We start from the raw sequence: 27126 nt of genomic DNA on the forward strand, positions 1-27126 counted from the left end.
GTTCCAGGATCAACATTGCAAGTGACCAATCAGAATGCTGTGACGTCATAGTTTTGCGACTTCGGGAAAAACCGCTGTAAAACAAAAAACTGTACTTAAGCTGCGAGAAACCGCCTCTGTCTGCCAATCAACGGACCCTGACCCTAACCCTAACCCTTTAATAAACGGTAAGCAGAATTGATATTGTCCTTGCAACATTTGAATTTCATAAATGCACGAATGGCTTGGCGCACAAAAGAATAACGTCACAACATTCTGATTGGTCACTTGCAATGTTGATCCTGGAACAACATTTTCATGATGATCTGGGAACAACATCAACACGACGATATCAGATCATCCGACTCCGTAAGGCTCCAGGTAAGTCCAGTCTTCTTCTCCTCTCAAAGACATGCCTGCTTAAATACTGATCATATGCAGTAGTTACAAAAATGGATCAAAATGTAACCTGACGAGTGAATTATATTTCGCAGCAGGGATCGTATTTTCACATTATATACATAATGTAAGGCCGCTGTGGAGATGCTACCACAATCACACCCTACACGATGTTGTCTGTGAAGGTTCTCAGTCATCCAGGTCATCGTAGTCCAAGGAGCTTGGAAAGAAAAGCGTCTGGACTTCTTTAAGTTGCTTGTTATGTTATTTCATACCAAAATGACCATAACACATCCATCCCACGACTTAATGACTCATCAGTCCTGTTCATGGAGCTTACAGTCGCAGAGCTCTTTGTAGATCCTCTTTCGTATCTTTGGTATGTCTTTTTGTGAGAAGTGGAGGGGCCTTGTCAGAGCAAGGCATCTAGAATACTGTAAAAGAGCGATATCATGTAGTGAGCAAGCAACGGAAACAAACCTGAAACGATCACGCAGGCGAGTAAAGTCGCACATACCTCCAGAACAAAAACTCCGCAGTCGTTCTCGTTGGTCTGCTGCGGGACTTTCTGCGAGGAGCAGCAGGGGGAGACAGCACAACGTGTCAGTGAGTGCGAGCGTTCAAACAGGTAACAGTTTAAACCAGGACAACGTACCTCATCGAACGCCACCGTCCAACCACTTTCAAAAGCAGTTTGCTTCTTTTCTTTTGCTTCTGTCATCAAGTATTTCAGGATGTTCTGTTGAGAGGAAACCGTTTAGAAAGAAAGAAAAAAGTATTTTGTCAAAGTAACTGCATGTATGTAAAGTTTGTAATTACCCTTCCAACTTTCTGGAGCCCGTTCCCTTGAGAGTCGTAAAGGCAGATTTTCTTTTGGACGATGTCGGCAGTCACCAAACACCAGTGGACCTCCAGATGGATAGGCACCAAAAGAAGGCTCTTAGAAAACAAATCCACCTGGACGAGACACACGAGATCACAGCCACCCATCCCACCCACTCTTTAGTTCTTTAGAGAGACTTTTTTCATACTTTTCATTGCATAGAAACAAAAGTTATGTTAGTTCTTTTTGGTTCTGGGAGAAACATGACAATAGAAAGCTGCATGACTAACAACAACAGGGTCTCACATGATTTCCATCTAAGAGCTCACCTGCTTCGTCCATCGCTTAACACCATCGTATCCTTTGGTCATCAGCTGCCGGTGGAAGAAGCTGTTAAGAAAATGGACCTAAAAGTGAAGACAAATAGCCATCATCAGTTTATAACAATTTAAAATACGTAGATTTAAAAGTTCTAGGATCAAACATCGCTTTCAAGTAATAGGATAAATATTGGAACGATATCTACAGTATTGTCTCATATTGGGGTACCAGTACTCCCTAGGGGTAGTCCCCAGCACTACATGGGCTACTAGGAAGGAACCTGGGGCCCACTGCACCAGCATAAGGTCTAACAGTAGGTCTGTGGATGTCATCTCCATATCTAACAGCACTCAACGCAGCACTGGCTAACAAGCTGAGCCATGTTTGACGCTCAGAGGCTATTCGTCACCAGAGCATCACTGACCGACTGCAGAGAGTATAACGTTTGGATGGTATCTTCAGACTCAGGTCTGCTACACATGTTCAGTGAATCTGCTCCCATGTGTGAAAAGAGAAGGGCACCAGTGGTCGACTTGCCCGTTCTGGTGATCTGTTGCACCAAATGCCAGTCGAGCTGCACGAAGATCATCTGTGAGCTCCAACTAAAAGACATTAGGTTCTCATGCCACCCTCAAGGAGAGCAGCTGGAAGTCATTTTGTGGGGCTCCTGCTCCTCCTTGTACAGAGGAGCAGAAACTGTTCCTGAAACTGGCTTGATGCCCTCTCCAGCTCTCCTCCTCCTCCTCGCCTGCCCGGCAGGGTGACAACAGTACTGTCAGCCTTTTACAGCGGAGGGGCAAAAAGCATTTTAAACAGTCTGGAGTAAATAAACTGACCTCATTAAATAATATAGAAATACATACAGCCTTATAGTCCCTTTAATGAATAACTCTGGTAGGTAAAATCTTTTCTCCCTTAGCGTTCCAATAAAAGAAGAATTCCAGCATTTTTAGAGCTTCATTTAATTACCTTGTGATGGGAAGACTCCATGATCAGTTCCCCGTACATGTTCATAACCTTCAACAGAAACAACAAATGCTTACATACACCCGTTACATGGATCTTAAACATTCACACTCCAGTGAATCCAGTAAAGCATGGCGTGTTTGGTGTTATAGATGATGCTAACCTGGTCGTTGAGCCAGTTCTGATCTGCCAGCGTCAACAAATCGTCCAGAGTCAACGTGTGTTTCTTGTAGACCACCTGAAAAGACGGGACGGGCTTCTGGAGGATCGCAGCTCGGTATCTGGTAACCTCAGAGAGGACTGTGTTTTTCCTGAACAGACACAAACAGGCAAAGCTCAGAAATCTCCCACTTATTCTTTTCCACGACGACAGAATTCTGATTTACCTGTCACTTAAACCAGTGTAAAACTTCCCCTTGAGATGCCTCAAGACGTCGATCTTACGTAATGGGATTAAGCTTCCATATTTCATGTAGAAGTCATCAAGAAACTCTGGAGAAACACAGAAACACTGTCTTCACAAACGGCCCAGAGAAGAAAGGCACACCAAAAGTTAATGATGCACATACCGTGGATTTCCTTCGTCAGTGCGTTCAGGCTGACATCAGTGTGAGGGGATACTGTCTTTTTAAAACTGATTGTCTCATCAGTATCTGTGACTGTACTCTGGTCCTGGCCTAGAGTACCAGCAGTCTGTCCTGATGGGCTGCCAACCTCGAGTCTTTGTGCAGGAGTTGTTCCTGGTACCCTGCTCTGTGTGACGTCTTCATATGCGTTACTGTCTGCTTTCAATGAAGATTGGATTCTGTGACAGTGTCTTAAAGGCTCTTTAATTTCACTAATGTGTACCAAAGTTTCTCCTGTTATGGTTTCACCATCAGTACCTGCAGCAGCATCTGTGTTCATATCCTGGTCCTGTCTTTTAAGGGGATCCTCTGAACCTCCAGTATCACATCCAAGAGCTGACACAAGGACTGATGTTTTTGTTGCATTTAGCGCGTGGTACGCTTTCCTTTTATTTTTTTGTGTCTTTAAACTGAGGCCGGGGCCCGAGCCAGAGCCAAAGCGTTTTTTAGCTCTAAATATCCCAAAGTGGCACTTCTCTCTCCACTTCCTCCACATCCAAAGCTGTAGTTTACAGTACAAGCGCCTCTTGGCTCGCCTGGACATGTGAGAGACCCCATTGATTAAAGAAATGGATCCCTTCCTCCTCTTCAAGTATTTCGCTTTGCTCCGCTGGCTCTGTGCTCGGTGCATTTGGCAGAGAGTGAAGAATGCCTTCCGGAGAGCCAAGTGTGAGTGAGACGGCTCAAATGTAGCAGCATTTAGCAACAAACCAATACATGGAGCTACATGGTTTCCGGGCCATGATTCAGCTGCTGCTAGATGAGACAATTTCACCTTGAAATGGAAAGGTGAAGTATCATGAGGTCTAAAAAATTCACAATTTGACAGGATCCTCACAGCTTACTTAGGGGTCCCTGTCCTGGCTTTGGTTTCACAGACTGACCATCTGCTGCAATACAGAACAAAAGTTTGATTACACATGAGCCTCACTTTGATGAGAAAGGATTTCATAAATAGATTTGATTCTACGGTGAACCGATCAGTGGGTAAACGCTGGTAAATGAAACTTCTCAGGTATAATCATGCTTATGGACTAATTACTTACAGATGTATTATACTGTATGTACTGTTAAATGGATAATGTTGATATCCTTAAACTAAGGGCCTGGATGCAGGACTTTGTCGCACTGCTGCTTTTACCAAGGCAAATGATCTGAATAGGTCTTCCATCACAGTTGTTGCTTTTGCAGTTACATCAGCTCTTTATACTGAGAACAAGGCCTTTTTCAGAAGTTGTCAGAGGTCTGAGGGTGAGTTACAGACCTGCCTGCAGGTGTGCGCGTGTGTAGCACATGTCCCCACATAGAAAGACACACATTTTTATTTTTACAAGCAATATTATTTTGTTACCTCCAGGCTGTCAGAGCGGGTACAGCTCGCTGTTTTGCCCACCTTGAATTGCTTTCTTCCAGACACGTGTTCCCAATCACAGACCCTTGCTAAAAAAAAAAAGCCGGCGATGTTTAAAGACACCCAACAATTGGCTGCAACAAACGAGCAGCTAGCCACACACTCACGTAGCCTCGCAGTTTCCCCCTCGTTTGGCTCAATGAAACCTCGAAGCGGAGAAAGCTCTCAGCGGACACATCCTGTCTGTGTGTGCGTTCACATAAATCAGAGCGTTTTGTATTCAGAACACGGCGTTCAGAGCTAAAACTCTTTAGCTTACTTAGCATTCAGGTTAGCCGATGCAAGATTGGATCACGCAGATGGACGCAACGTGAGCGACGTCTTGCTGTGATTGGTTGTTAGACTTCGGCTTTATCCAATCCGTTGACCGTTAACAGTCACATGTAGTCATGTGTCACTCTCATCCTGACCAATCAAAACACGACGTCAATTTAATTACGTTAAGGTGTATTAGCGCCCCCTGCAGGCCCTCTCTGTGAGTCAGGGATTTTATTTTATAGAAACAAGTGTTACAACAAATCTTGATAACCTGGTTAAATATACCGTATCTTTAACTTCAACTTATACACCCCTTTACTTTGCAAAATAAGACTACAACAAGTTCTTCTTTCTAGTTTCCATTACTCTCAACACTCTTACCTCTTTTTTTTCATCCATCATCCATTTCTGTTTCCTTTTGTCTTTAAAGTTGATCTTGCAATATCATTAAAACGCTGACCTTAGCGCTAATCAAAGAAATCATGTCTCATTAATAAATACAAAGTTACGGAAACATCAGAATAAAAAATGTCTTGTTTGCCTTCCAACCTTCTGGAGTCATCGACTATTAAACAATTCCAGAATCCACAAAAATAAACATGAAAATGATAAGCCAAACAAAAACATTAGTCTTTTAAAAATGAAATCTATGCCACAAGATTTCAATTTCAAAAGTAGTTGGGAAAAATCTAAACTACTTTCAGGAGAAGCCAAACAAACTTGGGAGGTTGTTCTTGTGGTTGCTACTAACAAAGTGCCTAAAATACAAAGCTAAATCTAAAGAAATGGCAGTGGCTCAAGACTTTTGCACAGTACTGTAACATATCTCAAGTTCAAGTTTCAAGTTTTATTGCCATGTACAGAAAAACATTGTAGCCACATTTATACATAATGAAATTCTTTGGCTTGTGCTCCTCAGCTTTACATGAGCATATAGAGAGTGTGCAGTCATATTGAGAAGAAAATAACAGAAATTAGCAGTGGTAATAATAATAATAATAATAACAATGAAAAGGAGAAAAGGAGAGAAAAAAGTATTAAATATTAGAGAATTTAAGACGAGTTGGTATTTACATTTAAGACAAGTGAGTATTTACAAGTTTGTGCAAGAGTATTTACAGGTTGTACAAACGTTGTGCAATGAGCATTTAAGTAGTATTTGTTGAAGTGACAGTGTGCAGAGTCCTGTAATTGTAGTGAGTGTGTAGTGGTGTATGGAATCTGTGTGTATGTGTATCTGTGATTTAATGTTGAATGGAAGTGACCGTGTGTTTTTACTAAAGTTATTAAACCTCAAAGCTTTGTGAAGTATTCTAGGGTCAATGGAAAAACACTGCGGCGGTCCTCAGTCTGCACTTTATTGCTCATTTGAGAAAACATTTGAAATCCTCTCATCAGTATCTCTGTTTGTGGCCTGCTGCTGACCTCGAGTGACACTGCTGCACTGAGCAGATGGTCCCTGTGACCCCCCCTCCCCAATCTGGCAAACATCCTGTTTTTTTTCTGGTTTTTTTAAGTATCATTGAGCAAGTCCCCGGATCCCTGCTGACAGTGGGGCCCAGCTCTGTAGTTGACCAGCGTGACCTCTGTTGAGGGAGACAGCTGGTTATACAATACGAGTGAACCCGAGGAACTTCTTACATGTAATATTTGATATATATTCACTGCAGACATAGAGACAGGTATCAGTATGTGTTGCAGGAGTGTGACGCTAAAACTGATTTCAGCTAAAGGCTGCTCGTCCCACGCTAGACTTTGTGAGTTTCCATTTGCTTTGGCAGTTATCCTTTAAAAAAAAAAAAAAAGCAGCACCATGTGACGCAAGAGTCAGGAGGGATGAACATGGTGTTTAACTTGGCTCTGCTTTCATGTTTAAAGTACAGGATATATAAGCAGCGACCTGCACCAGCTCTGCCTCTCATCTTTACCAGTGTCTGCTCATCTGTGGTACCTTATTTTTGTTGCATTTCACACAGAAATGAATCTCCTGAGCTTTACTGTGGTGCTGGGACTGCTGGTGGGGACATGGGCTCAACCCATCGTGCGAAGGCCTCTGTGCGACTCCCCCGAGGCGGAGGAGGCTGCTCTGGTGGCGCAGGATTACCTCAACGGTCAGCACCATCATGGCTACAAGTATGTACTGAACCAGATCGACGACATCAAGGTCTACACGAAGGTAAGTCAGCAGGCAGAGATGTTGTTTAGTTACATACAGAAATTTATGAACACAGTAGACAAGAGTAATGTTTACTGGGAAGAGAAGAAGGATAAAGTGTAGCAGTCAATACTGCATCATGTTAGAGACAGTTTTGTTTATGGTGCCCCTTTCTTTCTAACTTTTTAGGACATTTTCAGACTCAATCAAAAGCAGCCATGTGCTCTATTTTTGCTAGTAGAAGTTATTATATGTTCACCTGCATCTGGAATAATATATACAGCAGACTTTAGTCAATCACCATCTTATGCACAACATTTTTAAAAAGTAACCTAATAATTGTGCATTGATTTGTATATATTTTTGCTTTTTCAGCCAGACGGAGATGAATACGACATGGAAGTTGACCTGCTGGAGACAGACTGTCACGTGTTGGACCCGACGCCTCTTGCCAACTGCACAGTCAGGCCCAAAGTACAGACGGTGAGACACAGAAGCTCTCATGCTTCGACGCCTGTAATTCAGTCGATATTAGTTCTGATCAACCTACTTTGATTCTTCGTCCTCATCCAGGCGGTAGAAGGAGACTGCGATGTGGTGCTGAAGAATGTCAGCGGTGTTCTGAAGGTCATTGCATTCAAGTGCAAATCAGAGGGTAAAGATCAGAGATGGTGCTCTCACATAAATGATTACAAAGAACAAACCACAGCAGTGTGCATACATACTGCATGTGTCAATAACCTGCATGCGACTTTCCTGCTCGACTTGTAGTATCCACAGAGGATTTGTGTTTGGGCTGTCCCACCCTCCTTCCCCTCAATCACACCGATGCGCTGGACTTTGTCCAAGCCTCTCTGACATCCTTCAACAACATGACAGTGGACACAACACACGTTCTTCTTGAGGTTGGAAGGTTGTCATCACAGGTGAGACAGTCAGGATACTTTTCAACAGATGTAACACAGCTGCATGCTTTAACCTGCAGCTGTCAGTTCATCAGTGCTGTTTAATACTTTCAGATTGTGTCTGGTGGGCCCATCTTCATAACAGAATATGTGGTTGTTGAGGGAAACTGCACCGAGGATCCCTGCGTGCCCCTGAACGATGCCATGGCTGTGAGTACACAGTAGTAAAAGCACTGTTTGTTTTCAGGCCTGTTGAGCTGATCTGAGATGGAGAAATGTTCAGTCAGGTCACCAGATGTTGAAAATGAACAAAACTGAGAGCTGTGCCTCTCTCTCCAGACTCGTGGGATTTGTACAGCCAAAGGTACAATCGCCCAACACAGCGTGGACTGCAAGATGTTCTCCACTCTGGTAAAATACTGCATTTAACTTCTACTATATTCTGATTCATAAAAATAAAACAACATTCACGATCTAACGTTCACATAGAAAACATTAAGAACTGTTTTTCTCTCACTGATGTCATTTTTTTAGATTCCCATTGTAGATGCCAACAGCACTGCAGCTGCAGACCCCCTCCTACCACCAGCGGTTCATGTGCACACACACGGCCTGTCACACAAGCACGGCCACAGCCACCACAAACTGACAGCGCTCCACAACCCCCATCAAAACGTCCTGTTATCTGCAGAGTCAGCAGAGTCAGATGAAGTTGTACCTGTCGTCCCTGCTGCTGCTGCTCCAGCTGCAGATCCTGCTCCAGCTGCAGATCCTGCTCTCGCTGCAGATCCTGCTCTCGCTGCAGATCCTGCTCTCGCTATAGATCCTGCGCTCGCTGCAGATTATGATTCAGCTGGAGAATCTTTACAGAGTAAGGAGCTACCTCCTAACTTCAGGAAGAGAGATGTATCTGCTGCCATCATGGTTAATGCTCCTGCTGCTCAAACAGGACCAGTTTCTCTCGTGCCAGTGTGCCCAGGAAGAGTCAGATTCTTCTAAGTGTCCAAGTCTCACAGACTCTATACTTGCTTTCACTTGTAGCAGAGCACCTTTGATACATTAGCCATATCCAGTAGATGTAACAATACACCAACCAATGAGAAATAATTCATTGTTTTAAACTGTCAAATCGGACAAGCTTCTCTGTCAAATTGTATGTAAAGATGTTGAATAAATCTTAAGTGAATTTACAGGGTTAATGAGGACACACTGATCATTTGTACTGTAGTCGTTGCCGTCATTCTTGCAAAGTCCTCTAGAACGGTTTCAAAAGTCCACAGTGCTGTTTGCCTGTTGTGTTGACTCATGCCAACGACCCTCCTGTGAACCGGCTGACATTTCTGATACAGCCATGAACAACAGCAGCTTTTCCTCTGCACATCCATGCTCAACACAACTCGACATTTCAGAAATGAATGAAAACACCAGGATTCTCATACATCCAAGTATGAAAGAGTTCACACTTCAGAATCATTAGAGGCTATTTAAAGATTTCAATATGAAAATGTTGATAAGATATTTTATCCCATCGACCTGAGTTCTTCAAGTTGCCCACACACACACCCACACACACACAAACATACAGGTCAATGCTGGTGAATATGGGCAAAGTCTATTAGTGTATTTACAAGAATGGATCAATGTTCAGGAAGCTGCGGTTCATGGTAAAGGACAAATTAGGTAGACAGCCTCAAAAACGCTGTGAACCCTCTGAGTCTAAAAAGTGGATATGATGCCCCCACGGGCTAAACTGATAAGAGAAGCAGCCAAATAAAAAAAGTTGTCCTTGGTTACCCACACGGGAAGAGATAAGATGATTTTTATACCCAGCTGCTCTTACACCCACTTTCCAGATGTTTTAGACAGTTGTTTTGAACCCATAAACATCCCACACAGAACTCAAATTCTCAGCTTAAAAAAATTCAAAGCACAGCTTTGGTTACTGAGCCCTTAATGAGGCATTCACAAGAGTCCAAACAGTAAGGTTGTGATGTTGGTCAGTATCCTCTGGACCCTCATTTAGTTTCCTTTAATTTATATGGAAAACCTGGATGTTGTGAGGCAGCCACCTTGAAAGGTTTGGAAGCTTGATGAGGATCGAGTGAAAAAGTGGGTTTATACTCACCTTTGCTCAGTGTTACTCTTTGCCCTCTATTTCCAGAGTGTACAACCCATCCTGAACAGAAATATGTGTTTTTCCTCTTAAAGGCAGAGAATCAAACAGATATGCACACCTTATTTTTTTTTTATAGACAGGTTGAATAATGAGCAGAGATGACCACACCTTCAGGATGTCCGACTGTGCTGAAAACACATCTGTTTGAGGCCAGAGTTCATGTCTCCCAGCTACCGCTCACTGTAAACTTCAACCTATTAAACAGTAACTTTCCACTTAATAGGATTTAATAGATTCTTAGAGTCACCCTTTTCCTAATCAAAAATCATTTAGATGCCAAAGTAAGCTTTCATACTGAAAACACATGCGCTGCTCCTCAGTTTCCACAGCTAATGATATAACAGCTCGTTAGACTGTGTCATGTAATTAATATATCCTTAGTGCGTATTTTCTTATTATATTGTAATAACTGAATATATTCACTTTTTCTTTATTGTTTATACTGAGCACTACTGTTAACAGAGAACAACTCATTTTAATCACTGCAACATTTAAATGTTAGTAACAAATTGTGGCTCAGGCCATTGTTTAAGTCTACATGAATTAAACGAGTAAATTAATTAGCTTTAAATGATGAATAGGGACGGAGTAGACAGACAAGTGACACAAAACTGAAACAAACGTGTGTCCGATCATGAGAAAAACTTCCCTCATGAATCCTGTAACAGAAAATGAACAGAAGGTTTGCTTCTGTCCTGCAGATGTCTTCCTGCGACACCGCTGAGGCTGGCCTTAAGACTTTTACTGTACATGTTGTGACATAAAAAAAGGAGGGACACGAGTCCTTTAATGGGAGTAAGATGTAAGCTAACATGCACAACATAAGAGCCTAACATAACTCAGTCTTTGTGACAGTCATACAGAGTTTGAACAAGGAGTTGCAGCAGAGTCCAGGTAATGTTTATGTTTTAAGTGCTGGTTTTAAACATGAAACAGGACTTTTTTTCTTTTTTTTTAAATGGGGAGACGAGGGAAATTAAATTTGACTTTAATTTTGGAGACGGGAGGTCCACTTTGCTTTTATGAGTTCGTCCTCAATCTTACACGTGACCACTGAAGACTTCAGTAGCATTCAGATCATTAAAGGCCATGATTTAAAAAAACAGAAGCGCCGTGTGACGCAAGAGTCAGGAAGGATGAGCATGGTGTTTACCTTGGCTCTGTTTTTATGTTTAAAGTACAGGATATATAAGCAGTGGTCTGCCTCTCGTCTTTGCCAGTATCTACTCAACTGTGCTACTTTTACATTTCACGCAGAAACACAGAAATGAATCTCCTGAGCTTCACTGTGGTGCTGGGACTGCTGGTGGGGACATGGGCTCAACCCATCGTGCGAAGGCCTCTGTGTGACTCCCCCGAGGCGGAGGAGGCTGCTCTGGTGGCGCAGGATTACCTCAACGGCCAGCACCATCATGGCTACAAGTATGTACTGAACCAGATCAATGACATCAAGGTCTACACGAAGGTAAGTCAGCAGGTGGAGACCAAAAGCAGCCATGTGCTCTATTTTTGCTAGTAGAAGTTATTATATGTTCACCTGCATCTGGAATAATATATACAGCAGAATTTAGTCAATCACCATCTTATGCACAACATTTTTAAAAAGTAACCTAACAATTGTGCATTTATTTGTATATATTTTTGCTTTTTCAGCCAGACGGAGATGAATACGACATGGAAGTTGACCTGCTGGAGACAGACTGTCACGTGTTGGACCCGACGCCTCTTGCCAACTGCACAGTCAGGCCCAAAGTACAGACGGTGAGACACAGAAGCTCTCATGCTTCGACGCCTGTAATTCAGTCGATATTAGTTCTGATCAACCTACTTTGATTCTTCGTCCTCATCCAGGCGGTAGAAGGAGACTGCGATGTGGTGCTGAAGAATGTCAGCGGTGTTCTGAAGGTCATTGCATTCAAGTGCAAATCAGAGGGTAAAGATCAGAGATGGCGCTCTCACCTAAATGATTACAAAGAACGCACAACAGCAGTGTGCATACATACTGCATGTGTCAATAACCTGCATGTGACTTTCCTGCTCGACTTGTAGTATCCACAGAGGATTTGTGTTTGGGCTGTCCCACCCTCCTTCCCCTCAATCACACCGATGCGCTGGACTTTGTCCAAGCCTCTCTGACATCCTTCAACAACATGACAGTGGACACAACACACGTTCTTCTCGAGGTTGGAAGGTTGTCATCACAGGTGAGACAGTCAGAATACTTTTTACTAGATGTAACACAGCTGCATGCTTTAACCTGCAGCTGTCAGTTCATCAGTGCTGTTTAATACTTTCAGATTGTGTCTGGTGGGCCCATCTTCATAACAGAATATGTGGTTGTTGAGGGAAACTGCACCGAGGATCCCTGCGTGCCCCTGAACGATGCCATGGCTGTGAGTACACAGTAGTAAAAGCACTCAGTTTGTTTTCAGGCCTGTTGAGCTGATCTGAGATGGAGAAATGTTCAGTCAGGTCACCAGATGTTGAAAATGAACAAAACTGAGAGCTGTGCCTCTCTCTCCAGACTCGTGGGATTTGTACAGCCAAAGGTACAATCGCCCAACACAGCGTGGACTGCAAGATGTTCTCCACTCTGGTAAAATACTGCATTTAACTTTTAACACATTCTGATACATAAAAACAAAACAACATTCAACATGTAACATTTACATTAAAAAAAAAAACAGTTCTTAATGTTTTCTATGTAATTTTTTTAGATTCCCATTGTAGATGCCAACAGCACTGCAGCTGCAGACCCCCTCCTACCACCAGCGGTTCATGTGCACACACACGGCCTGTCACACAAGCACGGCCACAGCCACCACAAACTGACGGCTCTCCACAACCCCCATCAAAACATCCTGTTATCTGCAGAGTCAGCTGAAGTTGTACCTGTCGTCCCTGCTGCTGCTTTTCCAGCTGCAGATCCAGCTCTTGCTGCAGATTATGATACAGCTGGAGAATCTTTACAGAGTAAGGAGCCACCTCTTTTCTTCAGGAAGAGAGATGTATCTGCTGCCATCATGGTTGATGCTCCTGCTGCTCAAACAGGACCAGTTTCTCTCGTGCCAGTGTGCCCAGGAAGAGTCAGATTCTTCTAAGTGTTCAAGTCCCACAGACTCTATGCTTGGTTTCAATTGTAGCAGAGCACCTTTGACACATCAGCCATGTCCAGTATAGTAGCAGTAGGAATAATTTCTTTGAAACTGTCAAATCAGACAAGCATCTGTGTAAAACTGAATGTAATGCTGATCATTAAATCTTCAGTAAATCTGTTTATTAATCAAAACAATCGACTATGTCAGTATATTTACAGGCCTAGTGAGCACACTTATATGTACCATGATGCATTCAGTCATTCCTGCAAAGTCTTTCTGAACAATAGCAGACGCTTACATTGCTGCTTCATACAATCCTGCTGTGAACCCACTGACACTTCTCATACAGTCATGGAAGAAGAAAAAAACAAAAACAAACAAACCACACACACAGGCTTTTTAAAGATTTCATCACACAGGCAATATGACATTGTCAGTAAAATATATTGTGTAAACACTTTGTGCTAAAATGAATGAAAGCAGTGGAACACTTGATTTTTAAGTTCACCATGCAAGCACTCGTCCGCCCGCCCCTGAGCTACTGTTTATGAATGGGCAAATTCCATTTATTGCATTTACAAGAACGGATCAATGCATATCATGCTAAAGCACAAACAAGCTGGACAAACAAGTTCATAAAAGGCTGTGTACCTTCCAAGTGCAAGAAGCGGATATTATGGCCCCACTGGGTAAACTGATAACAAAAGCAGCCAAACAGAGGTCGTCCTTCACAACTCGCGTCACAGCAGATATGAATTCTATGCCCTTCTGCCCCACACACACACACTCCAGAAAAAAGTTCAAAGCACACGTTTTGGGTAGTTGCACTATTTATTCACATTGCTAGAAATTGCTGCTTTCACACTCCCAATTTCAATGCTTCATCTGAAGGAGTTCAAGAGACATTCGTACGAGTCCAAACAACAAGGCTAAGGAGTTCAACACCTGCCTCAGCTACACAGTACCACCGGCTTAGTGATCAGCTTCTCAGCCCCGTCCTTGAAACGTCTTTCGAGCATTATGGGGTGGAAACCTGTTGTTGGAGCCTAAAGGAGTCGAGAAGTCTTTAAAGGATTCGTGGGATTTTAGCTTTAACTGTGCTGCACCTAAAGGCGGTTTGTAGAGGGGAAATATAAGCGGAGGGCCATCCGTAGTAGGAGACAGGAATGGCAAACCGGAATTGTTAACGTCGTCATCATCCTCATTTTCATTATCATAATCATCACCATCATCATGGTTAGCATTACCAGGCGAGGGAGTGGGAATACCTTCCTCAAGCCACTTGGAGAGTTGTTCATTTCCCTGCAGGGGCTTTAAATTCAGAGGAGTCTGATGTTTACCATTCTGCTCTTTTGCAAGACTTTGGGTCCTAAAATTTAAATCAACAGTCGGATCTCTGTAAAGCTCGGAGGAATCCATGAAACTGTTGGGCTCCCTGCCTGGTGGTTCACGCTGTAGCAGCACATAATTCCCAGAATAGAAATTTAGAGTCTGCTCACGTTTGGAGTTTGAGTCACTTATGAATGGTTTTGAGTTGTTTGGGACCACAGCGTTGTTATAAGTGGATACAGGAGCATGCTGAAGCCTATCAAAAGGAACCATAAAATGATCAAATTCCTCTCCAGGTGATTTATTGTGTTGCTGCTGTGAATTTTGGTTGTTAGACATAAAATTAGGCAACGTTGGACGGTTCAAGTTCCCAGTCAATAGTTGACTGTTTACCTGCACTGGGGACTTAATGTTATTCAGCTGATATCGCCCTGCTGGGTCATAACCTGAAGGCAGAGGTTTATAGGGATCATTGTAGTGATCTGAGGGTTGGCTATGTAGATACGGCCAGTGGGCATCCAGTGAAGTCGATGTGGGGTTCAGGAGGTTCAGTGGTTCATGATTTGCAGTCCAACTTGGATGATTTCCTCGCGGTGTAGTAGGGTTGCCATCTGGTGGCTGTAAATATAATTGCTCCACATTTTGAGCTGGAAAGGGGTGCAGTGAGAGGGGCACAGAGGTGTAAGATGAGGCGGACTGTGTTGTTGCTGCTGCTGCTGCTTCAGTCGACTTTTGAGAAAGTCTTGCAGAACCCACGCCAAACTCAAAATATGCAGTTGTAGGTGGAAATGAAAGATCTGGAAACAAGTGAGGCACATCATTACTGCCAACTCTAGCTGGAGTAATATGGAGATGCTGATAAAAAGTAATTTGTGGACAGCAGTTAGACAAGCCGGAGGAGCACACAGGAAAGTACACAGGCTCCATATATTCAGAGCTGAGCTGAGGGTCTTGCGGGGCTGTATCACTATTGATAGTTAGTGAAATTGCAGATTCAGGATATGTTTGGTCACTGGGTTTAGCAGCAACCTGTTGCTGCATATAGGTAGCAGAGGGTAATGTTACAGGCTGTAGCAGCTGGAGCTGCTGTGGGTAGTAGAACTGGTTAAGTAGGTGATGCATCTGGCCCTGTGGATGTCTGAGAAGAGGTGGTGTGCTTTGGACTGGATTTTCATCGTTTGTTCCAGCTGGTGTCTCAGATGGCTGACAAAGTTTGTGCACTTGTCCCAAAAGTCTTTCAGCTGCTGATGCCAAAGCAGCATTTGGATTTCTGGCCAGCTGATTTTCAGGGCAAAAGAACATTTGTTGGTGTACCTGGCGCTGAGGGGCTTCAGGCTGTGGTGGCTGAGGAACAGTGGAGGGGTTTGTAGCAGGCTGTACGTCGGGCTTTGGTTGGGGGTAGAAGTGATAGAGGTGGGAAAGTTGGTTCTGTGTTTCAGGTTCTGCTTCCTCTGGTTGTTCAGGTAATTTGTGATATGGTGGATGACCTTCAGATGCTGAAGGCTGTGAGTAAAAAGAAAATGAATATGGGGGTTTCTTGTCTTGGCTCTCAGGCTGGCTTGCATAAGGTTCCTGAAGGAGACTAGGCTGTGGGTTAATTGGGCTGGGAAGCAAATGTTTGTCAAAATAACCTGCTGGTGGTTTAGTTATTAGTGACGGTGCAGGTGGCTGAGAATAAAAAGGGGAGAAATGTTGCCATCTTCTTCCTGCATCAGTCTGGACAACTGGAGATGAAGCATGTCTAGGATTCACTGTGGGTGCAGCAGGTGTATTGACTGGACTTGCAGAGTAAAAGAAGGTCGGGTGGAAAGGACGATCCGTATCCTCTGGCCGCTGATTCAGCATATTTGAGTTCTGAGGAAGAACCGCTTGATCGGGATCATGAGGAAAAGCGGGTGTATACACACCTATGCTCGGTGTTTCATTTTGCCATTCAGGGTCCTTTTCTAGGTTTTCTGTGAATTCAGACTGAGCTGGTAACTGTGATGGACAGGAAATTGTTGCCTCTCCATCTCCAGCTACTTCCAGAGTGTACAATCCATCCTGAACAGAAATATAAGTTGTCTTTCTTCCTAAGAAAGGGAGAAAAATCAAAACAAACGTGCACAACATACCTTTTTCTCTAGGCAGGGTGCATAATGAGCAGAGATGACCACACCTTCAGGATGTTCGACTGTGCTGAAGCCACATCTGTTTGAGGCCACCGTTAGTGGCTCCCAGTTATCGTTCACTGCAAAATAAATTGCAGGCAGAAACTCACCTTAGGTTTCCTACTTTGAAAGTCATCTTTTGTCCCCTCCAATTAAAGATTAGATGCCAAACTAAGCCATCATTGCACAACTCTACTCCTTAAAGCAGCTGATATTATAGCTTGCTACACTGAATACAGCCATACAAAACGCTGAGCTTTGCACTGATGCTACCAGATAATTATTGCAACATTTATAAAAAAAAGTTTGGACAAAAAACACTGGAGTTTGGACCATCAGTTAACTTTAAGGAAATCTAAATTACATGACAACACAAAGTGGTTGTCATAGTGATACAGGGTCCGGAAAAGGTACTTGTAGCCCAGTGTAGCCAACATGTCATGTCTTTAGTGCTGGTTTAAAAACATAAACAGAGACATGATGGAGACCAAAACTCACACTTAACTTTAATATTGGAGACGGGCAGGGTCCACTCCATTTTTACAAGCATGCCCGCAGTATTGCAGGTGACCATCGGCGGATTCAGTGACAGCGAGCTCATGAAAGGGCACGACATTCTCACTGGTATGCCCCACCAAAGCAGTGGGAGAACATAATTATCCTCCTGAAAGCAACAAGGAAACTATTATTCGTGAGCACATGGTTAAAATGTGCAGTGCCTTCAGATCAAAATGACTCACCTGGAGAGTGACGAAGCAACCATCATAGGGAGCGACTAAGACCAGATCTCGTTGTGTTGAGCTGATGGTGTAACCGCAGCTCGAAGGTAACTTGGACAGGGGCAAAGGGGACAAGTGGCTTCCTGGGGGAGACGTTCAGCAGGAGGAGGGTGTAAAAATAGTTAGATGGAACTACCACGCAGACCTTAACATAACTACTTACCCCTGTCCACAAAAAGCAGAGATCCAGGGGTAGAAGCAGCATCATGAACCTGAAGCGTCATGGAGTCCAGCGTACATTCAACCTTTGGTTCCATCTTAAGGAGTCGTTCCATTGCTTCCAGGTCGAGACCACCATATTGTCCATCTGGTTGTTTAGCTTCCCCCCAGGCTTTCAAAAATAGGGTTTGAAGTTTTAAAAGGTATGCAGTCGTTTACTAGAGGCCCTAAAACACTACGAACACAAAATCCTTCACAAGCATAAGAGACCAAATGTTGAAGTTTATTACTTTTAAAAGCCATGGTTCAATTTTACGTACCCACATCTGCCTGGTAATCTGTTTCAATGTCCCTGGTGTTGTTTGTGGTCTTGGTACTTTTGGATTTAGGACCTCGCAGCAGCTTTTGAACAAATAAAAGTGCTCCATGATCCTGACGACCTTCTTTACCCCGACTTTGACTGACCGTTGAGTTTCCACCTAGTTCATCCAGGGCCTTAAGCCTCGTCAGTGTTGCACAGTGACAAAGTGAAGCAGAAAACAAAAAGAGCCCAAAATAGAGTGAACCATTAACGCCCCTGCTCTCTCTACACCCCATTGGAACAGAGGGAAAAGCACTGCCCCAGGACTGTACCACAAAAACTGATCAGTCCTCTTACCATGTAGTGCTAAACCTGGGCTTAATTTTGACTAATCAAACACCTAACCACAGCAGCTGGTGCCAATGGTGCCGTTAAGACCGGGAGGTCAGTCTGCAGCTGTGACAAGAGCACAGAAAAAAAACAAGATTTACAACCAGTTATCCTACTGCCATTTTTCTAACAGAAACTGTGTGCTGGTCAGTTTTCCTTTGGCTGAATGATCCCATACAGATTTTGACTTCCAAATAAAGTTTATCAATAAGTAGAATAACTTTACTTCATTTTTAAAATCAGTGGAGTACTTAAACCTCACAGCGGTACTAGACGAGTTATTCGCTTTAAAAAAAGGCATGTTTTATACCATCCCACTGTAAGTCATGGTATCAGCCTGGCCACCCTTATTAAAATTATCTGGCTTTGCCACTGTGCACTACAGAATACTAAAAGACTGAAAAGTAGTCTTTAGTGATGGTTTTTAAGTGTCATTATATTTTATGGTAATATCATTCTTCTACAGCTTGTTTAACAGTCAGTTTTCAGACTTTTAGTTGCTTCATTTTATTTAAAACATGTTTGAAGCTTTGTCTGAGCCTGTATTCTCTAACATTTGAAGAAAAACTCCACTGCAATAATAAATCACATACAGATTATGTTACTGTCCATGTCTACTTTATTCTAGTCAGAGTGCTAAATGCACATGGTGTGGACAACGTCTTCTGGGCGCTGTATTGGTTTGGTGGGCATTAGCAAGCAGCAGCTGTTCTAAACTCAATGCTAAGCAGTCAAACACTGTTCAGAACCACAAATTTTACTGAAATCTAGTGCTCGTCCTAAGTTTCCAAATTTGAGTCCCACTCTGAGGTACTGTACCCCCAATATGGTGCACATATAAAATCGATTGTGTTTCTCTAGTGTAGCCATAAGAACATGCAGCTAGTTCTGATGATTGAGAACAAACATACCAAACATGACGCTGTGAGACAATTTTTTTTCCAAGTGAGAAAATGAGTAAAGACATGACTGAATTTGTCTCAGAGTATTTAATGGAGCTGTGTAGGCCAGTTTATCCTTCCTAACATGTTTTTTTTCCTTTGGTGTGATTAAGAACTGATCTGAAAGTAAGACAGATTATTATCACCCGAATCCCATTTAGATCAACTCTTTCTCTTTATTTTATTGTTTTAACCTTAAAAGTTTGTCTTTAACTACTGAAAATACCAAAGCAGACCGAGCAGATCAAAGCGATTTCCCTTTCATGGCAGCCTGCAGTTTATTAAATATGCAGTTGCAATTCCTTCAGTTTTCTGTCATTAAACACTTCAGTAAGTTTATTTCTGGGATTTGGCAAGACTTGAGTGCATTCTCCTAGTAAAGAGTGGAATGTGATAATTCACACATTAAGTGTAGCAGTAGAGTTCTCCTGTTTGATCACAAGATCTAGGTCAGTGTTTCCCCAATCCAAGTATGTACTGTTGCTAATTCAGTGTATCATTAGCACAATAAATTCAAACTGACCCACTTACAGCTATAATCACTAAAACTCCTGATTTACTCCATTACAAAAAAAAAATAAAGTGATGAGGCAACAGACTGGACATACTGGCTTTCCCTCTGGTTGGAATAATGTTTATTTGATCTGTCTGTAAACAAGACGTCTCATCGATGCATGGCATTTGAAACAGCAGATTTTGTGGCAGAAGGAAACTTCCCACTCAAAGAAAAAGGGACAAAATATTCCAAACTTTTTTTTTTTCCTGTCGTTTAATTCTGTACATATTCCACAAAGTCTGGAGATTACCGATGCCAAAATATCCCTTAGGAAAAGTGCCATTAAAAGTTACTTCTTGCTGGGGCAGCAGTTTAAAAATCCAACTTGTAGTAGCAACAGATCATCAGATATTGATTTTTTTTTTTTTTTTTTATGGCACAGAATACACAGTTATTCTCAGAAAAAAAAAAAATTTCACAAGACAACTTACAAATGTTCTTATTCCAACCAACACCATTTTCAATATGTTTAGTGTACACAGCATCTTTTTTTTTTCTTTTAAATATACTTCTACGTACCGTACTATGACAATTTGTGAATACACCTTTGATGACTAAAGCACAAGGCAAATAATCCCAAGGCGCTGGAGCCCAGCAGCCTCAGTTTACAGTCAAAATGCATTCATACTGTAGTACAATGACATTTCAGTTTCATCGGTTAATGAACAAGAAGTTAGCGACAAATCAATTAGTGATGAGAAGTTTAAGTAGTGTTGAAGTCTAAAGAAGCAGTTACATGTTTTACAGTCATCTCAAGTAGTCGTCTTAATGATTTACAGTCAACAGGTGATGCCAACAATCATCCATCAGAACAAGCTGAAGGAATTCTGATAACCCTTTTATATTGACAATTGGTCCAAAGGGAGGGGGACTTGTGGGGGAGAGGGGTGTGTATGCATGTAGTGATTTTACAGCAAAATTTACAGATAGCAGGAGATGACAGACAGACGTCTCAGCTGTCACAGAGGTGGAATGTCTGCCGAGACTCCCGAAATATAGTGAAGTGAGACGACGACCTCAGTAATGGCTGACCTTACACAACAGCCCAACACCACATCGTTAACTTTTAAGACCACATTCAGGTACAACAGCAAAGAAAAGCATGTGATGGAGGGTTGAAGAAGTTGTGCGGCGAATCGGTACACACATATAGGACTTTTGAGGAAGTTTGTCATTTCTTTAATGGAGGCAGATGAGAAGATGGTTTTGGCTGGAATACTGCGCTAGGACAGAGGAGGGAGCAGGGCTGGGATCAGAGTGTTAGAGAGTATGCATGCAACTTTAAAATGCCAACATGCTGATTTAAAAAAAAAAAAAAAAAAAAAAAATAATAACCCAGCATCTTTTAGTAATGCTCAAAAGAAGGGGAAAAAAAAAAAAAAAAAATTATGCACCTTCGCCACCATCACATGTGTACTTCCTGTTCAAATACTAGCCACTTGATGCAGTGAATGTTATACAAGGCGAGTCCAAATTTGTTGAACACTTTTATTACACTTTGCGATCATATTTGATGCACACTTGTGGTTAACATTTCAATGAACATGCCATTACTGTAGTGTCAGAAACATCAGAAGTACAATGTTAAAGTGGGGATCATTAAAAAATAAAATAAAATAAAATAAAGAGTGTGGTGTTGGGAGGGTTAAGCAAACAAAAGGTTGTGTAGAAAAGTAGACTGGATAGGAAGTAACACTGTATGCCACCTAATCCTGGAAGTAGTGTCAACACAATACGGTGAGTGGTAGTGAGCTGCTAAGGTGACGAACGGGTGGAGAGGTTGCTTAATATCCAGACTTCCTCAGGTACTCAGCCATTGCATGTGCTTTCTTGTTAAGATTTCCACCATGGACCGCCTCCTTTCCCATGACTATAACCAATACTGGAGCACACAAGGAAAAAAAGAGAAATGAACAGAATTGAAGAGTCTCCCTCCCCCTACAGGATGGATGGGGGAGGGGGGAACAAAGGTGACACAGCATCTTACCACTCTTCATTGCTATTAAAAGTTTCCAAGACATTTGACTGCTTTCAGGAGAAATCTTAACAGCAATATTTCTTTTCTCTTCTTTTTGTCCCTCAAATTTTAGCTAAGTGAGCTTGAAATCATTAAAACCCTGAATCCCTCAAGTATTTTGCCATTGAGTAAGCCTTCTTATTCAATCCGCCTCCATGGACCCCTTCTTTGCCCATTACAAGAACCAAAACTGGAAAAGAGAAGAGATAGAAAAGAGACAGTTAAGAAAAAGAGGTAAGAGAAAAGCAGCAAGAGTGTTTTCCCACACACAGGTTCTACTTGGGCGGGCCGCTCAGGTATATTAACAGCTATCTAAATGTACCTGATAAATGTTTTTGTTCAATTTTATTTTCTTCGTTGAGTCTGACATCATCTCTGATCAAGTTAATACTAGAAAGATTTCTCCATTCTTATTTTGAAAGGTCAGTCGCTGATAACCAGCAAGCACTGACCATTTCCCTTCACACGTTTTCTCTACTGCAGCTTTCACCTGCTGCTCAGTGGATGTGCTTTTGAAGATCCACTGTGAGCTGGAGGTTCACACCTGCCAGAACCTGCAGCAGGTGGAGAACTGGTTTATGCGGCGCTACACCGAGCTCACTGAGGCTGCAGGGAATAATAAGGGCTACCAGCTACAGTCTAAAAACTATGGAGTCATAGTCTCTCATACTGCAGTTGAACTAAAGATACAGCTGACTTGGGTCAATAAAGACTTAAAAAAAAAAAAAAAAAACACCCTTGGGTCAAAGTGCAGACCCAAGGCTTGTAATTTATTATTTAAGACAGCTCCTCCCACTTTTACACACACACTTATCTCCCGCCACAAGTGGAACACAAGTCTGTGGGAAACACTGATAGAAATGTGACATCTAAGGATATTCAACTGTGAAGCTCACAGCGCCAAGTTTTATTATTAGCATCATTCATGTTGCCACTTGACACAATACAGCCTCTACACATGTCCTGTGTCACTGAACCATTGATTCAAATCTGCCAAATTCATTAACCCATAGTTCTAGTTCTGTTAAAGACAAACCAGTTAACGGATGCGTGAGCAGTTTCCTGCACAGCCCTCGTCTTCAGTGCACTTTTGAATATTGGTGTGTGTTTTGCACTGACAAACTGCAGGAAGACCAGTGCACTTGATTAGACCCATTTTCTCAGCTTCTGCTGACCTCTGCTTTTACCAACAAACCAGATGTAACTCATCAGTAATCGCCCGGGAGATTTAGGACAGAATCGTTCCTTTTTTGAGGGTCCTGGCTCTTTCTGCTAAAGAAAGATACTACCAGAAAAGAAAGACACTAATCAAAGTGCACTGTACCTTCCATACAGTTAAGACTGTAGTCCCTCCATGCATGTGCTATTGAATCAAATGTGTGCATTATTTCTTTGACTCCTCGAGTGAGGAACAACATGCAGAGCAGTAGAATAACAGGTGGAAATAGCTCGTGCTTAGGGAAAGGAGAAAAAAAAGAAAAAACCCTTTTATAGCTGAGGACTAAAAAGTAAATGAAAACAGAATCTGGTTTATATTGCAATCAGTGTTTCTCACCTTAGCAGCAGGTTATAGTCATTTTTAATGAAATCGTTTTCAAGTGAGAACTGATTTAAAAAAATATTTAAATTGTTTGGATGTGTGCAATTAGATCTCTCACACACACACACACACACACACACACACACACACACACACACACACAAAAAAAAAAAAAATCAAAGGCGTCAGATGACAACAACTTTGGTGAGAAACACTGAACAATACCAAAAACCAAGGACCACAAAGGCAAACAGAAAGGCAAACAGAAAGAAGCGGGGCTATTGTGGCTTATATAGCTGTATTAATGTTGTAATAAATGCAAACACTAGAGTAACTGTAACTTGAGTCAAAGATTCTAAAACCATGATGTGTTTGAGGCCTACAAAAGATTTTAATGATCATTTTAATGAATAACACAATTTTCTGCCAACCCACAACTTGTTTCTTCACTAATGTTAAACTTTTTCAGTAGTCCTGACCTTTATAGAACAAATGACTAATTAAGAATATAAACTATTAATGAAATATTGGGAAAAATATAACTTTGTGCATCCTGTAGATCTTATTCTGGCTCAGGTGTGGATTACAACCATAACTATGAGATAAGGAAGTGATGTCATACCACAAGAAAATGAGCCTGACAAATCTAATTTAAGACATTGCTCATACCTATGTGTTTATGGGAAACAGTAGTGTCTTAGCCTAAGTATGCTTTCTGATAGCTGCAGAAAACTAACCCATAATACGCCTTTACCTTTGCCGGCTCTTCCCACAGAGATATTGTATGTAGGTTCTCCTCCTTGGCTCTTTGTCCTGATGTCCATTGTCCAGTCGCCCTCATCCTGGAGGCTGTCTCTGAGGACTGAACACTTCTTTGAGCCCAGAGTGAGACCGCTGGTATAAAAGGTCTCCCTGTCTTTACCGATAAGGACGTCTATTTCCTGAGACTGAGGAGAGAGAGGCAAACAACAAAGAAAGAAAGAGACACACAAACAGGATTGAGGCGATATTAGTCACAATTAGTCCCCAAGATGTACAAATGTGGTTCCAGTAACATGGCAAGCATAATCCCATTCCAAATAACGCAGTATTATTAGGTAGATCAACTTTAATACATGACTTATATGCACACATGAATTCTGCACAATAATAATTGAGGGCTTTTTTTTTTTATGAATTGCACATGTCTTGACTTTTGGGAATTCATTTCCATCCTTGTAAACACTGCTTTATAATGTTTTTTTAAATGAGAATTCGGTGATTTTATTTGTAAAGACATCTTCCAATTCTGTTCTGGGTGTCAGACAAAATGATAGAGGCCTAACTTATCTAATATTTTAGAAAGGTACAGAGAAAAACAAAAGGTAGATTATTCATAGTAGCATCCTGGCACCGGTCACGAGTGATAAAACAGCAGCATTAGGAATTACAGACTAGCATCAAGGGAAAGGACCGCGTTAAAACCCGTTCTCTGGAGCCTAACACGCCCTGTCCCCAAACCAGGCGATAATATGATCGGGATCCTCTGCCTGCAGGGACTAGCGGAAGTAAAGCGGCGTCTATGCACCGGTCTACTGCTCAAGCAATCCCAATGAATGAATTGAAAACGCTCATTCCCTATTAAAAGACGAGCATTTATAATTGCACTCGTTTCTTGCTCGCACTGATAACACTGCGGGTTTACCGCAGGCTGAACCAAACACCACACATTAGCTTTTAAAAGCACAGGGAGCTGGTAAAGCAGCAGCTTAAAGTTAGCTAATCAAAGCAAGCGTGCACACAAAAGCATGCACGCTCCCTTCAATCAGACACCGTCTACTCACTGGTCTGAAATTAGCTAAGTGTTGTTTTACCCGGGTTCCCTCACCCCTTTATTTTGATTATTACAAGAGAGCACGCCATAATTATCTATTTGTGTGTGAAAGCCGTTATACGAGAAGCCTTCTCTGAGCCACATGAGGTCTAATCCCAACGTTTCCTTAGCTAGAAAAAGCCGACACAGGCCACTGATGAGCTAGCTAGCTAGCCCATAAGCTAGCTCGGCACCGTTAGCTCGTTAGTCGCTTAGATCCTGCGAGGTAACGGTTTCTGCGCTCCTCAGGCTGGTGAGCGTCTGCGTGACAGATAACATTACTGCCAAACGAAACCACACTCTCACACCCCCAAACGAGCTCATTTTGACATCTTACCGTGATATTGTTGAATGTACCACCGGCATGTGCTGCCCAAACATATTTGGCGTCCATATAACCAACAATGGCGCTATCCTGACAGCTGCCATCGGCCATCAGGTTTTCCACGTAGCTTTGCCAAGACATTTTCAAGAAACTGATGATATAAATATATTTAATTTAAAAAACTAAACCTATTTTTTAGTGTTGTCGCCAAATAAGAGGCAAGACAGAATGAAAAAAAGCCCGCAGACTAATTTAGAGTCTCCAATCGAACCCACACTTCGACGTTGAGCAACGCGAAGGCTGGGGCAGCAAAGAAAGCCAGGGCAGTGAGGCAGCGGCTGGGTGTAGTCCGTATCAGATCACTCCGCACAATGAGCTCCCTGGCGCTTTTATGGCAGCAGGCGGCGGAATAAAGAGGGACTTATCAGCTCAGCCAACAGTCAAATCTGAGGGAATGCCGGGATGGAGATTTACTCATTCTTTCATTAACTTCAAGTGTTTTCATGTTGTAGGGATGACATGACAAAGAGCGTCAGACCAGACACCATGTGGGCTTTTACCCGCAGTGCACACACAAAAACAACACGCACTGAGATGCACGTGTCTGATGGATTTCGCAATTATTTTCTCATCTAACGATCCTTCATAATATTGTTACTTAAAATCTGCATTCACCGGCCACTTTGTTAGGTACACCTGTTCATCTGCAAGTTATTGCAAGTATCTAATCAGCCAAACACATAGCAGCAACTCAATGCATTGTAAATATGGTCCAGACGACATGCTGAAGTTCAAACCGAGCATCAGAACGATGAAGAAAGGTGATTTAAGTGACTTGGCATGGTTGTTTGTCAATGTATTTCAGAAAAAAAAAGGTTAGGGTTAGGGAGCCCTGTGGGTGAAAATGCCTTGATGATGTCAAAGGTCGGAGGATAATGGCTAGATTGATTTGAGGTGATAGGAAGGGAATAATAACCCAAAAAAGCCATTCATTATGTTCATTATTCATAATTCATTATATTCTGAACACACAACACTTTGACCTTGAAGCAGATGGGCTACAGCAGCAGCCAAAGGGTGCCACTTCTGTCAGCTAAGAACAGGAAACTGAGGCTCCAGTTCACACAGGTTCCCCAAAACTGGACAACAAGATACTGGAAAATGTTTCCTGGTCTGATGAGTCTCAGTTTCTGCTCCAACAGTCTGATGTAGGGTTAAAAAAAACAAAACAAAACAAGAAAGCATGGCTTCATCCTGCATCATATCAATCATTCAGACTAGTAGTGGTGGTGTAATGTGAGGGGGATGTTTTCTAGGCACACTTTGGGTCCCTTAGTACCAACTGTGCATCGTTTAAACACCACAGCCTACCTCGGGATTGTTGTTGAATGTGTTTTTTGACTACAGTGCATTCATCTTCTGATGGTTGCTTCCAAGAAAGATCATCTCAAATTGCTTTCTTGAACATACTAAGTTCACTGTACTCAAATACCCTCCACATCACCAGATCTTAGTCAAATCAAGCACCTTTGGGATGTGCTCATGAACGTGCAGCCAACAAATCTGCAGTAACTGTGTGATGTTATCATGTCAATATGGGCCAAAATCTCTCAGGAATGTTTTAAACACCCCATTGAATCCAAGGGATGAAGAATTAAGGCAGATCTGGA

At 42.3% G+C, this 27126-nt stretch overlaps 5 protein-coding genes across 10 annotated transcripts; 2 read left to right on the forward strand and 3 right to left on the reverse strand.

The window, feature by feature from the left end:
* Window positions 1-372: 372 nt before the first annotated feature.
* LOC100706513 (sentrin-specific protease 5) lies at window positions 373-4874 on the reverse strand. 3 transcript variants are annotated; one of them, XM_005475973.4, is made up of 12 exons: window positions 4633-4874; window positions 4466-4554; window positions 3058-4004; window positions 2875-2980; window positions 2652-2799; window positions 2492-2539; window positions 1531-1608; window positions 1198-1335; window positions 1034-1117; window positions 896-946; window positions 654-812; window positions 373-568 (listed from the first exon to the last, which is right to left on the reverse strand). In XM_005475973.4, the coding sequence occupies exons 3-11, from the start codon at window positions 3743-3745 to the stop codon at window positions 696-698; spliced, it is 1458 nt and encodes a 485-aa protein (XP_005476030.1). In that variant the 5' UTR covers window positions 3746-4004; window positions 4466-4554; window positions 4633-4874; the 3' UTR covers window positions 373-568; window positions 654-695. The 3 variants fall into 3 exon arrangements, with proteins under 3 accessions (XP_005476030.1, XP_005476031.1, XP_013124148.1); XM_005475974.3 differs by having other exon boundaries at window positions 373-812; window positions 4508-4554; XM_013268694.3 differs by having other exon boundaries at window positions 373-812.
* A 1370-nt stretch (window positions 4875-6244) lies between these two features.
* On the forward strand, window positions 6245-13138 carry LOC109194403 (alpha-2-HS-glycoprotein). The gene is made up of 8 exons (XM_019348139.2): window positions 6245-6761; window positions 11287-11484; window positions 11673-11780; window positions 11871-11952; window positions 12069-12223; window positions 12317-12412; window positions 12544-12615; window positions 12737-13138. Exons 2-8 carry the CDS (start codon window positions 11287-11289, stop codon window positions 13118-13120), a joined length of 1095 nt encoding a protein of 364 aa, XP_019203684.1. The 5' UTR covers window positions 6245-6761; the 3' UTR covers window positions 13121-13138.
* Window positions 6724-9042, forward strand: LOC102080374 (alpha-2-HS-glycoprotein). Its single transcript, XM_019348138.2, has 7 exons — window positions 6724-6959; window positions 7314-7421; window positions 7512-7593; window positions 7710-7864; window positions 7958-8053; window positions 8183-8254; window positions 8378-9042. Exons 1-7 carry the CDS (start codon window positions 6762-6764, stop codon window positions 8840-8842), a joined length of 1176 nt encoding a protein of 391 aa, XP_019203683.1. The 5' UTR covers window positions 6724-6761; the 3' UTR covers window positions 8843-9042.
* A 796-nt stretch (window positions 13139-13934) lies between the features above and the next one.
* Window positions 13935-18259, reverse strand: LOC102080467 (uncharacterized). 3 transcript variants are annotated; one of them, XM_013268643.3, is made up of 6 exons: window positions 17855-18258; window positions 17539-17706; window positions 17337-17458; window positions 17095-17260; window positions 16561-16676; window positions 13935-16489 (listed from the first exon to the last, which is right to left on the reverse strand). In XM_013268643.3, exons 1-6 carry the CDS (start codon window positions 18129-18131, stop codon window positions 14105-14107), a joined length of 3234 nt encoding a protein of 1077 aa, XP_013124097.1. In that variant the 5' UTR covers window positions 18132-18258; the 3' UTR covers window positions 13935-14104. The 3 variants fall into 3 exon arrangements, with proteins under 3 accessions (XP_013124097.1, XP_005476596.2, XP_019203682.1); XM_005476539.4 differs by having other exon boundaries at window positions 17588-17706; window positions 17855-17996; XM_019348137.2 differs by lacking the exon at window positions 13935-16489 and having other exon boundaries at window positions 17102-17260; window positions 17855-18259.
* Window positions 18260-19784: 1525 nt separating this feature from the next.
* Window positions 19785-25834, reverse strand: LOC100707144 (profilin-2). 2 transcript variants are annotated; one of them, XM_003437809.5, is made up of 3 exons: window positions 25469-25830; window positions 24034-24226; window positions 19785-21604 (listed from the first exon to the last, which is right to left on the reverse strand). In XM_003437809.5, exons 1-3 carry the CDS (start codon window positions 25595-25597, stop codon window positions 21507-21509), a joined length of 420 nt encoding a protein of 139 aa, XP_003437857.1. In that variant the 5' UTR covers window positions 25598-25830; the 3' UTR covers window positions 19785-21506. The 2 variants fall into 2 exon arrangements, with proteins under 2 accessions (XP_003437857.1, XP_003437856.1); XM_003437808.5 differs by lacking the exon at window positions 19785-21604 and adding an exon at window positions 21752-21929 and having other exon boundaries at window positions 25469-25834.
* Window positions 25835-27126: the final 1292 nt, after the last annotated feature.

The sequence above is a fragment of the Oreochromis niloticus genome, linkage group LG18 (assembly GCF_001858045.2).
Source record: "Oreochromis niloticus isolate F11D_XX linkage group LG18, O_niloticus_UMD_NMBU, whole genome shotgun sequence".
Classification (NCBI taxonomy): domain Eukaryota; kingdom Metazoa; phylum Chordata; class Actinopteri; order Cichliformes; family Cichlidae; genus Oreochromis; species Oreochromis niloticus.